This window comes from Nelumbo nucifera, chromosome 1 (genome assembly GCF_055504915.1).
Source record: "Nelumbo nucifera cultivar China Antique chromosome 1, China Antique-T2T, whole genome shotgun sequence".
Classification (NCBI taxonomy): Eukaryota; Viridiplantae; Streptophyta; class Magnoliopsida; order Proteales; family Nelumbonaceae; genus Nelumbo; species Nelumbo nucifera.
In genome coordinates this window covers 171,992,635-172,009,828 of record NC_142649.1, presented here as the reverse complement: position 1 = coordinate 172,009,828, position 17,194 = coordinate 171,992,635, and the positions used below count along the sequence as shown (strand labels likewise).

The window sequence follows — 17,194 nt, the reverse complement described above, 5'->3', positions numbered from 1 at the left end:
TGTTGATCATAATACTATAGAAATTTGTTTCAGGTATTAAATGATGGATGTTAGGGTCAAAACCCACTTCCACCTAATGAAAGTTTGATTAAATAAATTTGTTGCAAAGTATAGGGAGTGGTTTACTAGTAGAGCTATAAAATGGGCCGTGTTGGGCCAACACGGCACGACCTTCGGGCTGGGTTGATCCGTGGGCCAAGCCTCGGGGCCAGGTTAGGCCATGGATTGCGCCAAAGTTATTTATTTAAGAAAAATGAAAAAAACTTAAAATTTTAATTTTATATGAATTTTGATATATACAATTATTTATATATAATAATTAAATACAATAGTATAATAAAATTGAAAATAATTATTTATTTTATTAATATATTACATACGTATATATGGTAACATGAGGGTTAGGTTACCATATCCTCGCCTTGAAACATTATTATTTAATTATTTTTCAGTTTAGCTTCCCAAGGCAAAGGTGCAACATCTCTCTAGATAAGATCCCAATGCTTTTCATCAAGAGGAGATACTCAATGGTCTCAACATTTAAGCACCCAAATGAGACTACCAAGCCATTCATGCCTGCAGGAAGGAACAAATTCTTGATGTCCTCTCACTTGTAGGATAATAAATCGGAAAAGTACACTCTACTCCACTACAAAATTCTTAATTTTACTGGAGATCTACAATAATTTAAAATGTCAAATACCTGTGCTCTAAACACCAATACCTATCTATGTATTGACATCAATTCCGAGTTGACATCTATCCCAATTGTATGGTGCGACTAAGAATTTGAATGATGGACTAAACAGTCATTCTCCCGTTTAGATATTGTTGGTTTTTTGGTGGGAGGAGTCTTAACAGATTCAAGTACTTTTCAATTAATGATATTTTGGATGTTAACATGACAGCACAAGTGAGGGGGCAAAAGGGATGACGTTCTCATGCTTCGTTGGCTCTTTCTTTAGGTAGTGGTTGATCCATTTTAAGAGCTTGTTACCTTTGTTATCTCATACTGTGTAATGCAATTATACCGTGTCCAAATCCATGCATTCCTTCGCCTAATATAACTGTTTGTCATTCTCCTCTCTTTTGTCTGATAATCATAAATATTAGGAAAAATTTCTGATAGGTACCTGTATTTTAGGTGAGTGTCAATTTAGTATCTAAATTTTAAAATGCCATAATCTAATATATAAACTTTCATTTTGTGATAATTTAGTACGGTTAATGAATCATCAGTTATGTATATCACGTGACGTTATGCGATATTTAAGACATTTAAAAACATTAAAATTACGCTTCAAAATAAAATAGACTGTTCATCATCTTCTCAAAAAATATGGAACAAGAGTCCAAGCTCTCAACATCATTTCATGATGAAAACTCAAGAGCCCAAAATAAAGGGCTCGCCGCTGGCCACCACCATGGCCAGCGAGAGGGGTGATGTTCTCAGTTCGCCACTGTAAATGCCATCATGGCTCACACTTGACGCTCCTGATGAAGAGAGAGAAAACGAACCACGACGGAGGCGGAATAGGAATTGCGAAAGAGGAGAGCAAGAAAACACGTACGGAAAACCGACTTTTCCGATTGGAGTTTGTTAGTGATTAATTTGATTTTGATCAAACTCTACTCAATGTCGACCCTTCTCGCGCAACATTGGGCGTCTTCTACACCTTCATTGGGCTCGGAAAAATGCCAACTTTTTGCTTTCAATTTCTCATTACCGCCGGAACGTGAGCATGATGGAAACGAAACCGACTTGGACCTCGTCATCTTCTTCTTGGCTTCGACTTCATATTGCACTTCCTCGACTTCTTCGGGCTTTTTAGTCTTTTTACCACGCTTGGCCTTAATAACGGACCACAGCGAGGTTTTGCTCCCGTGACGCAGAGGAGGATTCCCTGTTTCATCATCTTTTTTGTCCATATGTCGCCGGAAAAAAAAAGGCAAAGAAGTGGATCTCGAGCGTCGGAAAGGGCATTCACTGTCAATGAGATTCGACATGCGGCCGGTGGCCCCGATCCCGGTGTTAGACTTGGAGGAGGAACGAGAGAAGAAGGAAGAGGAAGACGAAGACGAAGAGGAGGAAGTGGGGTAGCAAGTGTAGGGTCGGACGTTAGCGCATTCGGGGCAGAGAGTGATGAGGCGGTCTCTGAGGCAGAAGGGCAGGCGCCGGTGGTTGGACGCTTGGAAGGGTGCTTCCGACATCTCCAAGCTTCTTCGTCGTCAATAAACAGCGCCATTGTTAATGGTTTGCCCTCTACCCGTCCTAGTTGGCTGGCTCTGTATTTCTCTTCTGAGCTTGTCCTGTTTGGGTTTTGGGGGGCAGGGGGAGGGGGTGGTGAAGGGTTCTGTTGCCGTTGGCTTCAAATGAAGAGTTAGGTTTAACCATGGTTAAGATGTTGAGATGGTTGATGGTTGATGGCGTCCATTCGCGTTTGGAAAGCACTGAGTTATTAACCAGAACCCGGAACGAGGGCTTGACTGGAAAGTTGTCAATGTTGGAAAGGATGGGCTGGTGACATGGCTGAGGGACGGGCTTAGCGACTCCTGGGATCACCTACACTTAACGGTGAATTAACACCAAATACTAAATCTTCACAAAATGAAAATTGGGGTAATAGATTGTCGAGCTTTAAAGTTTCGGGTACTAAATTGGCACTTGGCTAATGTTTCAAAGAAAGACAACAACAGCTGGGACCATTTATTGAACAGGACCCTGCTTAAAAGTTAAAGCTATTCATAGACTAGGATCTTAACCATCTAAGCTAATCAACAGAGAAAATGGATTAGGAGTTTTATGAGAGGGTGCCTTACATCTGCTGATATTAATTACACCAAAACAACTCGTCTCTAATAAATGCAACAGTAAATGAAACCAAGATATTTTTAGTGTAGTAGCTGAGATAGTGTGAGATCCAGTTTGAGTCGTAATCGTTTAAGTCTGGCTAAAATGGGAATGAGTGGTGGACTTGGCAACGCAGAAGGCAATACACAATACTGGATGTGCTTTGTCACTACACTTACCATGATAATAAAGCTACAATATATGGGAAAGAAACGCTGTCCATAACTAAATTACGATGGGAAGGAAGAACATTCAACAACAAAGTCATCACAACTGCTGGCCGGTATCTGGCACTAAGCACAATCGATGTGTCATTTTCCCGACCAATATGGGTTTGATAGCAGAAGCTCTAGAGAGAAGAAAACAGAGCTGGTTCTCTCTCTCTCTCTGTGACACACACAAGCACGCAGGCACTATGTGTATTTCTATGTTGTTGCAGATGATGACTATGATTATGCAGGTTTGTCCGCACAAACATTGCTAGTGATTTGACCATACATGTGGGAGAAGATATCTTTCATTTGCACAAGGTACGCCTCATCACTATCTTTAGTTCCTTGAAGAAGATTTCACATACAGTCAAAACCAATATACTAGAGACATTTTGTTACATCTGATGATATCCATCTTCATCTTAATTAATACCCATTTCCCAAAACAAGAGAAAGAACTTGGCTTCTTCAAAAAATTTATATAACCCTCCGTTGAGCAAATGATCTTGGTGAGAACCTGACAGGTAGTAACTTAAGCAATCAGGAATCAGCTTAGTAAAAACAAAAAGCAAAAAGGGAATCAGCTAAGTACTTTTTTTTTTTTTTTTTCTTTTGAATTATCTTACACTATCATTAGTGTTTTCTATTAAAACAATATCTTCTAATATAAGACCATATTTTGATGAAATGATTGGGGCACAAAACCATGCAATTCACAGTGTAACACTCTATGAAATGGTGTCTGCAGTCCTATTAAGTATTAATGTATGTAGAGAGTTTCTTTGTGAAAAATTACTTGGGGGACAATAGCAAGAATATACAATTAATAGTAAATGTAAATCTATGCTGTTTTTCTTTGTTCAGCTCCCCATGGTCTCAAGAAGTGGTTATCTCAATAGTTTGATATTCAACAGAAGAAACAACGGAGAAGCAGATGCTGGCATGAGTGTCCCAATAATCCAATTAGACAGCCTTCCTGGTGGCTGCCAGACATTCGAGCTAGTAGTTAAATTCTGTTATGGGTTGTCAGTTAATTTGACAGGGAGTAACATTGCTCCTCTGTACTGTGCTGCACATTTTCTGGAAATGGGTGAAGATCTTAAACAAGGAAATCTAATTTCAAGAACTGAAGCTTTCTTGAGCTTTTTGATGCTTTCATCTTGGAAAGACATGTTTAGAATTTTGAAAAACTGTGAGGCCATCTCTGCATGGGCTGAAGAGTTGAAAATCCTGGAGCGATGCTCAGAATCAATTGCTTGGAAGGCCTGTATGGACCCCCAAGCAATTAGTTGTGGTGATGATGAAGCACAGTGCTTGAACGTTCTAACTAACAATTTCAACGAATCCAAAATCAATACAAAGGATGGTGCTGTTGGTAGTCATACAGAAGCAGAAAGTAATTGGTGGTTTGAAGATGTGTCTCGTCTCAGAATTGATCATTTTATCAAGGTGATTAATGCAGTTAAGAATAGAGGAATGAGATCAGACGTAATTGGGTCATGCATTATCAAATGGACTGAAAAATGGCTTCTACGTATCAAGAAAAACATCCATGACCATTTGAATGAGGAACCCAGAGTTACGATTGAAAGTTTGGTCAAGGTGCTTCCAACAGAGAAAGATTCTGTTTGCTGTAATTTCTTGCTTCACCTTCTCAAGGTGGGTATGGTGATGAATATCAATCCTGAACTACTGATGGTGTTAGAGAAAAGAGTGGCTTTGTTGTTGGAGAGTTGTTCTGCAGGAGATCTTATGGTGAAGAATCATCATGGAGACAAGGATTCAGTGTATGATGCAAATCTCATCATTAGGGTGGTAGAAGCTTATGTTTCATGTGTATCAAGTAATTCAATATCAAGAATATCTGTTGTGGCTAGCGTGGTGGATGAATATCTAGCACTGGTCTCCATGGACAGCAATCTCTCTGTGAAAAGTTTCCAATTACTTGCAGAAGCCTTGCCAGAAGCTGCCCGGTCTTGCCATGACAGGCTCTATCGGGCTATGGATGCATACCTCAAGGTATGGCTTCATTGTGCATTGTATTTTATAGTGCAGGAAAGTTTTAAAGAACATAGAAGGCAAATTGGAACATGGTAAACACAAAATTCCTTGAGAGCTTTCCCTCAACCAAAAACAGCCTTAGGAGACATTGATGGCAAAACAGAGAACTTGGAAAGCTAAATTTGAACTTGAATCATCTGGACTACATTGAATTCCTCTGATGTCAGGCTGTACAGTTTGTGTGATGGGCTCAAGTCAAACTCTGAACTGATAGGCCTAGTGAAGGCCCAAAGTGAAGCTACATTTTGTGTGTAACCATAGCCCCCCACATAGTAATTAGAGTGGCCTGAGCTAGGTTGCTGTAACCCATTTCAGTCTCAAACCAGATACTAGACAAACTTGAGATTACAAACATTATGGACCCAATGAGAAAAATAAGTAGATTCCATCTCTCCGAAGTAGGGATGGATTCGAGCCGAACTGAGCCGAGCCGAATAGTATGAGGGTTGAGCTCGGCTTGCCAAGGTAGTAGAAGGCTTGAGTTCAAGCTCGAGCTCGGTTCGAGCTAGAACCTTGAGCTCGAGCTCGGCTTGAGTCAAAAACTCGTAAGCTCGAGCTTGGCTCAAGCTCAACTTGAGAAAAATGTTTTATAAAAAAAAATTATATAAAAATATTTTTTATTTGATATTTAAAAAAATAAGAATTATAATAATTAGTTATTATTATATATAAAAATAAAACATTATATATGTAGCTATTTGAGTTCGGCTCGATTATTAAACGAGCTTGTAAATTGGGCTCAAGCTTGGGTAGCTCGTGAAGAGCTCGGCTCGTGACCACCCCTACTCCGAAAGCTAGAACCTATAAGCTTTTGATGAAAAAAGTTATATTGCAGGGCATCCCTTATGAGCTATGAGGTTTATGAAAAAAGTTATTTAACCATGCACTAATGATAAAGTTGGTTTTATGTGTGGCTTCACTTATACACCAATTTTATGAGCTTTTAATTGGCACTCCAACATATAAAATTAAAAGGGATATTACCCAATGTTTGGTCCCAGATAACCAGGGTCTTGGGAGGGGTGGACTGGATACAGACCCAAGCTTTGGCATTTTATTTGGCCCAAAGTGGCTGCTCTCAGACTTGAATTCATGTTTGATGTTTGTTGTACCTCATTTTGATATTAGTGTTCTTGTACTTGTAAACCCTAGATTTTACCTTGAACCAAACAATTCTTTCCTGATTAATCCAAAATCTAGAGTTCCGATAACCGCAAATTGTCTATCAAAGGTTAAATATGAATTGGCCCTAGTTTATTCACATGTAATGCTTGACATAGGGACATGATGTCTAATGAAGTAAATCTAACCTTAGAATCCCTAGGGGATTATATCTCACAGAATATCAACCAAGTACTTGCAGATCTGGAGCATTCAGTAAGTTTAATTTTAGTGGATTTTTCTCCACATTTTCTTTTGGAAAGAAGAAACTCTTCCCCAGGTACTAACTTTGGAAGTTTTCTCCTTGATTTCTAAGTAGTTTAATGTTTAAAATTGAACATGTTGGTCTTTAATTTACACAATTTTCTCTTTTCTTTCTGGTATGTAGCAACAATTTCACTGTCTTATATATCATTTTTGACATCTTTATTGTTTATTTTCTTCTTTTGGTAACAAGAAATAGTTTAAGAGACTGAGAATTAAGTTTACATTGGGTAATCATCGATTAGATAACCTTAGGAGTTGGATTTCCTTTTCTTTTATTTATTAATTTCTATTCATTATTTCATTTTAACATGCATCTCCAAAATTTGCAGTCGCATCCTATATTGACAGAAGAGGAAAGAGAAAGTGTATGTAGAGCCATGGACTACCATAAATTATCACAAGAAGCTCGAAAGCATGCGATGAGAAATGATCGCTTGCCCTCAAATTTTATGGTGCGATTTATCCTTTTGGACCATCTAAATATGGCAAGGTCTATGGTGGATGACACATCGAGATTTCAAAGAACTAAAACTCAAGCATTTATCACAGTGTCAAAAAGTCCAGCAAAAAATTTGATTAGAACCCAGAAGGAGCTTGAGATCATGAAACAAGAAGTTAAAAGGCTCAAGCTGCAACTCAATGATTTGCAATTGTGCAGACTAGAGCTCCAAAAGAAAGTGAAGAGAGGAGCCAGATAGAAGAGTAAAGTCTAATCTGTTAGAAATCTGTCTCTAGAATTTCAGATTCTACTTTATCTAGAATAAAAAAGAAATTCTTCTGCTTTCATAAGTAAGATTTAAAACTTAATGTTCACACACACACACACAATATGCTCAAATTAGTATATTTGACAAGACAGAAGGGCCTATGCCCCAGCTCTTTTATATGTTTGAGTTCTTCTATATGATGGGGGAAATGAAAATTTGGACAAGAGATTGTGATACGCAGAAATGTTTTGAAACATGGAGATGAAATGCATGGCATTTCACTACCTAGAGGCGTGAGATATAAAAGTAAGAGGCATAAGCCTCCTGAGTACAAAGAGACATAAACCTTATAAACCTCCTTAAGAGGAGGGGGATGAAGAGGAAGAAGAGAGAGGAGGGGGGGGGATTCTTTCCTTTCCTTTTTTTTCTTCTCTTTTTTTCTTTCTTTTTGTATGAGGTGTGTGTGAGGCACATGAGGCTTATCCCTCTAGCATGCCTCATGAAAAAGGCATTTACCTGGCACCTGAGACGAATGCCTTGGAGGTTTTAACGCCTCTGGCAACATGCCTTATGATGTTTTGGAGGTGCCTCGCCTGGAGGCACATGCTTCCCACGCCGTTTAAAACACTTGATACTCAGTTATTTAGGGTTGTCAATAAATCGGATTTGGATTGGACCCCATCCGATTCATACCCAATTCAAACGGACTGGACGGTCCTATGAGACATAATGGAGTGTCCTGGTCCAGACTTAAAGAGGTCCATGCCTTTATCGGATTGGAGTGGACGACATAAACCAATTGTCCTACAATCCGTCCGACGGACAGACTGTTCAACCAAAGCCAATCCAAGATTTTGGTAAAACACGTCTGCATTCTGGAATTTCCAACGACAAAACCAAAGTCTATCGGATCAGATCGGGTGGCAATTTTTTCTATATTTTTTCTCTGTTTTCCTTCAAGCCTTGAGTTTCTTTATGTGAAGATAGTTCAGTTTGGCTCTATCATATTTTCTGTTTCTTTTTTAAAGACATCATCTTCTCTTCTAGTTTGTGTCTTCGTTATGTATTGTTTTTCATAATTAATAGAGAACGATTTTTATGGATTGATCTAGTGATTCCAAATAGGTGTGTCAATTGGACCGAATTTGGTCCAATCTGATCCAATATGAGTAGGATGCAAACAGATCAGATTATATTCGAATCAGGGTATATCCAAATCCGATCTGATAGCATATATCCGAGATTTGATCCCATCCAAAGATCTAATCGAATCTCACAAATGGTGATTTGAATCCGAATATGATGTGATCCTATTCAAATTATGAAAAACATAATAAATTAATAGAAAAAAGCATAAAAATTTATACAAAGAAAAACAAGAAAATATAAGTATTTTTTTTCAACTATTTTCATCATATATATGAATATATACATGTATTTTTATAAAAATTTACAAAAAATACAATACAAATATATTTATTGATAAATATGTTAATAAATATATTAATATATGCATGCCCTTTTATAAGTAAATATGTTTATAAACATATACATAGGTCAGATTGGATTGGATAGGATGATCTGAAATCGATTCGAAAATTTGATAGAGGGTTATCTGAATCTGACAAAAGTAGGATCGAAAAATATGATCAGATTCAGATCAGTTTGGGTCATGACTTGATCCATTTGCACCCCTAAATATGAGTCTGTTATAGATGGACCAGGTCCAATCTAATTCAATGAATACTTTTGACCATTTTGGACCAATCAAATTTAATTTCTAGACCGTCCAATGTGTTCAAATTGGTTTTAATTTATATTGGTTCCAACCCAAACCTGGTCCATTAACACTTGCATTCTTATATTCTATTAATGGACTGAATATTGATTGGTTCAATTGATCCAATCCAATATAAATCCATTATGGATGAACCAGGTCCAATCCAATCCAATAAATACTTTGGACCATTAAGTCTAGACTGGTCCAATTTAATGTATTGGTCCATCCAATTCATCCAAATTAATTTTGATTTGGACGGGTCCAACCCAAAACCGGTCCACTGACAACCATAGTTCCAAGAAATCAATTTGAACCACACCTCATTCCATTTTATGGATTAATTCTTGGAAACATAGTTTCTTTTATTTTAGCCCATGGTTCCAAGAAAAACTAAGTGGACTTTATTTGATTTATTTCTGTAGTTTTTTTTAATATTTTCTGGATTTTTTTTAATGTTTCATACTTTAATTCAATTTGGATCGGATTGGATCCCATCCGGTGCACTTGCATTTCAGTTGATGAATTGGTTTGTATGGATTTGGACCGGAAAGGGTCCAGTACATTTATAAATGGACCCATATTGGACTGGATTGGATTGAACCAAATTAAATCCAGTCCAATTGACACCGCTATCAGAGTTATTGACACAACTTAGAACTGAACAGCTTATGTGATAGAACATAAGAATTTCCCTGGTGAGAGCCACATAATATAAAAAGGATTAACTGTATAATATATATTAAGGCAATGTAGTTGATCTCTAGCAATGAAGGAAGAATAAAATGATGAATAAAGACAGCAGCAACAATGTAATAACCCTGGTTTCTGCTGCACCTGTTGCAGACAAGATTTATTTGATCATATAATACTAACACATCATTTTACAGGAATCTGTTTTCCTAGAATAACAACATTGAAGAGCAGGGTCCATTTAATTCAATCAAGTAAATAATTATGAAGAAGGCTGCAAGGAGCTGATGCAGATGTAACAACTATACACCAATAACCTGCAACACTCTGTACAGAATTCCTATATGTGAGTGCATGTGATCCTTGTCAGCAAAATAGGTGGCCCCCACATTCTGGATTCCTGGGCTCTAAGTCTATTGCCAAGGACCTAAGCTTTAGTTTGGATTGGACCCGCCTATGGACTATGGTTGGTTTTGCAAATTAAGGTACTCTCTCTCTCTCTCTCTCATCACGTGACAACTGCCATTGAATATTTGAATTCCAAGAAGCAAGGAAAAACTAGTGGGGAAGGTGAAAACGGCAAAAGGGGAATTATGAAAGGTTATTTAATTAAGGGGAGGACTGAGGATATCACTTTTTATTGAGCCATGAACATTCATGCATCACAACCAAATGGATGTGGGTCCTGCTCCAGCAAGCAAACCGCGTGGACCACATGACTCTCATAATTCACTGCTCTTTGCTTTCCAAAAGATTAAAAAGAAGGGTCATCAAGTACAAGCCGGTGAACTGTGAAGAACAAAGCTAGCCTAGCTAGTGCCTAGCTAGGATTGTAGAGAGAGAGATGTTAAATAGCTTCAATACAGAACATAGTGGAGCCCAATTTGCCAAAACAACAATCTGATAAACTACCATCACTAACTGTAAATAGCGAAGCAACAGGAACGATTGATACGTTAATATAATGGACCCCAGCATTTGCAATATAGCATCACAGCCAGGAACTCAGAATTGCTCTTATCATGTAAGGAATCCTACTTCCAATTCTCCTATATATCCCTAGAGCTAGAAAGAGAAAAAACTTGAGCCAGAGAACCAAAGCCACACCATCAGATGTTGATGATCTGACTAGTAATCACGTACAGGGCCTCATTACCATGCATCAATGACCCACATCCACATGGCTACCCTTTTGGCCGTTAGATCTACATTACATGCATATTCTGATTCCGGACAGTGGACCAGTTAAGACTGCTATAGATGCCAAAAGATGTTAGATCGTATCTTCGATCTTGATCTCACACCAGATCTTCGTGGGTCCAATCATGCTATTGCCCCTAACAATACCCAATGTTAAATCAAGATCAAACAATATATCATGTCAGTCTGAAATACACGCTCTCATCCAGAGCTGAGCAGAGTGCCAAACAGTGGAATCCCTCCACAGACACACAGACACACAAAAACCAAATTAAGCCGACGTGGATGGGAACCATCCATGTTCCATTAATCCATTTTCAACATTTAAAGGTTGGATAATAAAACTAAAACAGATGCTCTCTCTCTCTCTCTGAAGTCTGAGCCATGTGTTTTACTTTAGGGATGTGACTATGTGAGGTGTATCTATGAATCTATCCTGGATAGGATATGTTGGCTTGAGTTGTTGCCGGCAGCCCCTCATCTCCTCCCAAACTCCGGCCCCCACCGGATAAAATCATAATACACTTCATGGTTTTTGTGGGGTGGGGACTCGGAACAGATAAGCTGACTGCAACTACTGACCCCACTGACTCACACGACGACTGTGCCCATTTACGCAACTATCCTAACTCATCCATCCCCTCCTCCGCCTTCCCCTATTAAAACCCCCTCTTCGATCCCATTATAAGGAAAAAAAGAAGGAGAAAACACAAAACAAATGAGTAAAAATACAGGAAAAGTAGAGAGAAAGTGTGTGAGTGGAGAGAGAGAGAGAGATAGACAGAGAGAAAACTCATACCAAGTCTAGTCTTTTCTTTTCTCTCTTGCTTGCTTAGAAGAACGACCACTTCAAAGTCTCAGTCGGGCAGTAAAATGGCCATGGAATTAGAGGATGACGTGTTCTTTGCCGACCTGAGCCAACGGATTGCACTTCTTATCATGGACGATGATGAAGATCCTGTCGCACGTTGTCCCTCTGTTTCTCCCCAGGTTAACTCTCAATTCCATCTCCATCACATAAGAAAATTTTGTTGCCCTATATGCACTTGTTCCTCTTAGTTAAGGCTCCCCATTTATGCCATGCCTACAGTTCATTGAATCAATATTATCTTCCACTACTGCACCAACCCCAGAACCATTCAAGAGCCATGTTGCCTGAGAAAGAGTTTGATTCATTTCAGTATTGAGCCTCACACTCACGGAACTGAGACATATTAATCTCAGTGCTTGAGACTGGAAGCCCCCATGATGCATTTCATCTCCTAGATACAGAGCTCACACCAGAAATTGAAGTATCAGACAGACAACAGAAATCTGGGTATCATAGCTCGGACAGGCTCGTTGAGTACTGTCGATACCAGAGCCTCCTTCACTTCTTATATTGCAAGCATCTTTGTTTGAAATAACTACCAAATGCATTGTCTAAGTGGTTCTATCTATGAGCTCATGTGTGGCTTATTTTATTGATATCTCATCAGGCTTTCTCCCAGGCTTACTACCCTGTTGCACCACTGCCAGTGTTGTACGAGCAAAATTGCAGAAGGGAAAGCAAGGGGACTGGGGTTTTTATTCCTCGCTCATCTCTGCCAAGAAGGAAGAACAGACAAGGAAGGGTTACTTCAATCAACACCAAACCCTGCAGACAGCCTGACAAATCAAGAGCAGCCTCTCAAGTAACCTATAGCAATGACCCATCTTGTAATTGTTACAGCTCCAAAAAGTGTTAGAAAGGAGAAGCACTGAGGAGCAAGGAGAGGTGTATAATTCAATAATGTCTACTAATTACAGTTTCTGTCATCTGTTAGGCTGAGTTTTTCGATTGTGTTCATGTACATGGAAAGTTAATTTGGTATATCAATTCCTTCTGGGTTGGAGAAGAGGATGCTACTAAGGGTTGTGCCTCTTCTCTTATAAAAATGTATGGTTATTATTGAGCTTGATAATTAAAAAATGATAAGTTTGTCTTGTTTGTTTGTTCATTAAATTTTACCTATCTTTTCAAGCTCTGCATTTACTAGCTACATTTCTGATGACAAAAAGATATATGAGAAGCTCAGTTGAAATTAATGGATACAAATTTATATAGAGAAATATGGAATTAATGTTTCCACTAAGGATGGTTGTAATCTATTCTTTCACTTAGTTAAAAAACAGTTAAGAGTGTCTCAGTTATTTACTATTTGGTCAGTAGGCAAAATTAAGTTGTTTCCCTTTTTTCCTGTGGACTCTGTCAAGTTCGACATCAGCATTCAATGTGCATCAATCCTTTGATGTTCCTTCCATGTGCCCAGTCCACCACTTGGGCAGATAAAACTTGGGAGTCAGGGACATAAGCTTTCAGTATTGAGTCCAGGGGGTTGCAATTGTCCTTGACAGGCTGGCCTTGGACAGAGATTGGGCCAGTTGTAGAGAACCATCAGTTTGATCCATGACGAAATTGAACTTAACTGATGGCTCTTATTGTTATCTAACTAGGGCTATTCAGAGGATCCTCTTAAATATTTAGAAGCTTTACTTGAAAACAAATGGCAGATTTAAGCCAGACTTGAAAGAAAAGAAGAGAAAATATATATATATATATTAAATGAATCTCAGTACTATTTACTTCTTCTAAATGGGCCATGGTTTCATTTGTTGTTTCAAATTTCTAACTCACTCCCAACTCATAAAAACATTCAAATTGAATCATTGGTAGCTTTCTGTCTAATCATCTTTGTTGAAGGCAACGGCCTTTACTTGTCTCCTTGGAAATTCCTAACTAAATGCTTTAGTTGGAATATATCCAACAAAGCATGGTTTCTTAATTCATTTGTATTTTCTTTTTTTTTTTTTTCTTTTCTTACATTATATATATATATATATTGTTTTTGTGGTGGAGATTTGGAGATGTGGAACTTTTGGATGGTCTCAAACCTGGATATTTCTAAGAATAATTAGTGATTAAAATGCTTAAAACATGAAGGCTCAACTTTCACTCGGAAGTTCATTATCAAGTAGAGTTTACTCAGTGACAGCAATTAAAATTTTTAGGCAAAATCTATGGAGTCAGGATCTGTTCCTCACACCAACTTCACAGCATGTATCAGCCGCACATATGGGAGATGTTCCCAATAACGGTGGGATGTGGCTGTGAGGAGCACTCTTTTGCATGTGCAGCAAAAGTACACATTGTTAAACATGAAAGTGCATTTTGTGAAATGTGAACCAATGAAAAAATAAGCTCACTTGAGATATGCATTTAAAAGACAGCGAATATTAGTGAATGCACCATGGTTGAACTCAAATTTTTATCATGCTTATAAATTCTTTTCAGACAAACCTCATTTGAGAATGATTGTCAAAAGTGTCCTTAGTACTATCTCAATTATAAAAAAAGGGAAAATTATGTAAATGGGACCAAAAAATAAGTAAAATATAACGAAAGGTGAAACAAAAAAAAAAATGGAATTTGTGTTGATTTCCTTAGAGAGCTGGCGGGGTAATAATTAAGCTGGGGTTTAAAATCTAGTACTTTGGCGATGCGCCCTACGGACGCCCCACATACATCTCAGAATGCATTGAGAACATCTCCCATTCAATACACGGTTGGGATATGCTGTGGGGCAACAAGAGGATGTACCTGATATCAAACAACTGGACTGAATTATTTTTGCAATAGGAAAAGTGGATCTTGTGGGGGTTCTCTTCACTTGGGCTAGAGGTTGTCCTAATAAAGCGAGCACCGACTGACACAACTGGACCCAGTTGAACAAAGCCAAAGTAAAAGCTTTAATACGTCCATTCATATTAAAAGGGAAACATCAGATCGTCTACATTGATTCATTTCATGCATCCAATTCAAATTGCACTTCAAAATACATTTGATTAGAGAAAAAACAGTGGATGGATCATGGACTATGGACAAAAGTCTAAGTAAGATGAAATAGAAAGCAGAATGAGAGAGAGAGAGATTGACAAATCACCGAATTTCAAATTGGAATCTTTTAATTTCCCACATCTGCTTTCTGCTTTCAGCGGCTACTTGAGCTGTTATCAGAGTGGGGAGGAAAAACATAAAGGATGGTACTTTGGTATCTGTATTTTTATGAAGGTGGCTTGGAACTTTTTGAAGGGTTCTCACTTTTTCCAGGCACCGGCTGAGAGCATAGATTCTCATCAATTGTCTACAGAACTTGACAACTAGTGCTGAACTATGAGGCCAGCCAGGATTGAGTCAATCTCTAACCTTCAATTTGCACACAGAATCACAGAACCCAGTTTGCTTTTGCGCTGAAACAGATCTTGGACGGAATAGAGCAAACGTCCAACTCTTCTCGCCCTAATTTGACAGAATGACAGTAGGCCTTTTGGGCGTACCTGCCATTCTATGTCAGCATTTATCAATAACTTGATTTTATTTATTTATTACGAGGACGAGGATTTCTTACTGCACTCGTGAACCAATCACGGTGGGACCCATCTATGATCTATGTACCAATGGATCAGTTCTAATCTCTAACAATGACTTATTCATGTCGTCCAAATTATAGTAGTGGACCAATCAATACCCGCCATGTCATTCAAGTCCTCGTGAGGACCGAGGAGGAAGAAAACCGACACAACTGACAGCACCCCACGTGATGCCCCTATTACAACTTGATCTGTCCACTATTCCAACGAATTATTGGATACTTGCATGATCATGGACTTATATATATATATATATATACAAGTGGCAATTTTAACTAATAATAATAATAATAACTGTGCATGTGTGTGATAATTTCAAATAGTAGTAATAGTAGTTTTGATGTTTGTATCCAAATCCATGTAACAAAGATAAATGATGGAAGCATGATGCTTTGGTGGATTCATTGACTTTCAATCTAGAGACTTTGGTTTTGAATCTTCTTACTTGTAATTTATATCAAATGTTTTCAACTTGCAATTGAATTGAGCAAATAGTTAGATTGATTTATCTGCCACCCAAAAATAATTTAGCATATTTCACCTCAAATAACTTTCTTGCAAAAAAGACATGGACATACCAAAGTGATGATCGATTTTTCACAAATTAAAGGGACAAGAAGGGCAAATGGCAGATTTAAGCATTAATAATTTAATAATGGATGTGGCATATAAAGCATGGATGATGATTATAATGTACTTATGACAGCATGGATTTTTAAAAATATAGGTTTTATACTATTAAAATTATCGTTCATGGATTTAATTAGTGGTATTTAATGATGAAAAACACATATACCTTGAATATATGATTCAATAAAAGGTAATCGAGTTGATACCTTAATTACAAGACTTAATGAGTGGGTATAGAATGGATTGAATAATAGCATAACCAACTGAGTTGGTATGTTAGCTGGTTCCAACGGTGGAGCCAGGGGGGACCCAAGCGAGCCATGGCCCCCCTATGGTTCAGAAATCCCTACTTGTGAGTTGTGATTGTAAATTCCGCCCCCCCTCCTACTCCCCACCCCAATAGTTGCCCCTTATGGCCATCCATATTTATTTATTCCCCCCACCCCCAATCCATTTTAGGTCCCCCCTCGAAAAATTCCTGGCTCTGTCCCTGGCTGGTTCACTCCAGCCTTGACACGGAATCGAATCCTGCAACCATTGATTTGAGGAAAGGGGGGTTATTAGTGGTGTGTGGCACCAAATACCCAAAAATTAAAATTAATAATAGCATTCAAATTACAATTTCTACCTTCATAATAGAGAAGGACCAATATAAAAAATAACTATTTTAGTTAAAAAAATTCAAGAAGCTTTGGGAAGCTATTCCCACTTTTTTTATAGTGGAAATAGTCAAATGCTACCCCTAGTAGTTTGGCTTTGAGTTAAGCTTCAACCCATCCATATTACGCAAGTTACATGGCCTGATCATTCCATATATATATATATATATATATATATATATATATATATATATATATATATATATATATATATATATATATATAGATAGATAGATAGATAGATAGATGGATAGATAGATCAGGTCGGGAAATATGTTTCAAGCTAAGAACGCAAGCCAAGCCATGATCATCCCTAGACTTATTGCCACTTGTCAATATATCTAATTTTAGTATGTACTAGCAGGGACCCGTGTGATTCACGGACTTTGTTAAGCGAAAGTTAAATAATAGAAATACATAAGAGTAGGCAAATGTTTTATATTTTATATATGATTTTTAATATTTTTTGAAATAGAAAAATAACAATAATTAATTTCATCTAGGGATGTTCATCAAATTGATGAAAC

At 37.8% G+C, this 17,194-nt stretch overlaps 2 protein-coding genes and 1 long non-coding RNA gene across 3 annotated transcripts; 2 read left to right on the top strand and 1 right to left on the bottom strand.

Annotated features, from left to right (window-relative positions):
- Positions 1-3,034: 3,034 nt before the first annotated feature.
- On the bottom strand, positions 3,035-15,280 carry LOC148804164 (uncharacterized). The gene is made up of 2 exons (XR_016080648.1): positions 14,892-15,280; positions 3,035-3,580 (listed from the first exon to the last, which is right to left on the bottom strand). It is a non-coding gene; the product is annotated as an uncharacterized LOC148804164 (long non-coding RNA).
- On the top strand, positions 3,079-7,473 carry LOC104596650 (root phototropism protein 3-like). Its single transcript, XM_088895254.1, has 4 exons — positions 3,079-3,223; positions 3,312-3,381; positions 3,928-5,082; positions 6,882-7,473. The coding sequence occupies exons 1-4, from the start codon at positions 3,087-3,089 to the stop codon at positions 7,248-7,250; spliced, it is 1,731 nt and encodes a 576-aa protein (XP_088751380.1). The 5' UTR covers positions 3,079-3,086; the 3' UTR covers positions 7,251-7,473.
- LOC104596447 (uncharacterized) lies at positions 11,380-12,894 on the top strand. The gene is made up of 2 exons (XM_010257616.3): positions 11,380-11,919; positions 12,408-12,894. The coding sequence occupies exons 1-2, from the start codon at positions 11,803-11,805 to the stop codon at positions 12,654-12,656; spliced, it is 366 nt and encodes a 121-aa protein (XP_010255918.1). The 5' UTR covers positions 11,380-11,802; the 3' UTR covers positions 12,657-12,894.
- Positions 15,281-17,194: the final 1,914 nt, after the last annotated feature.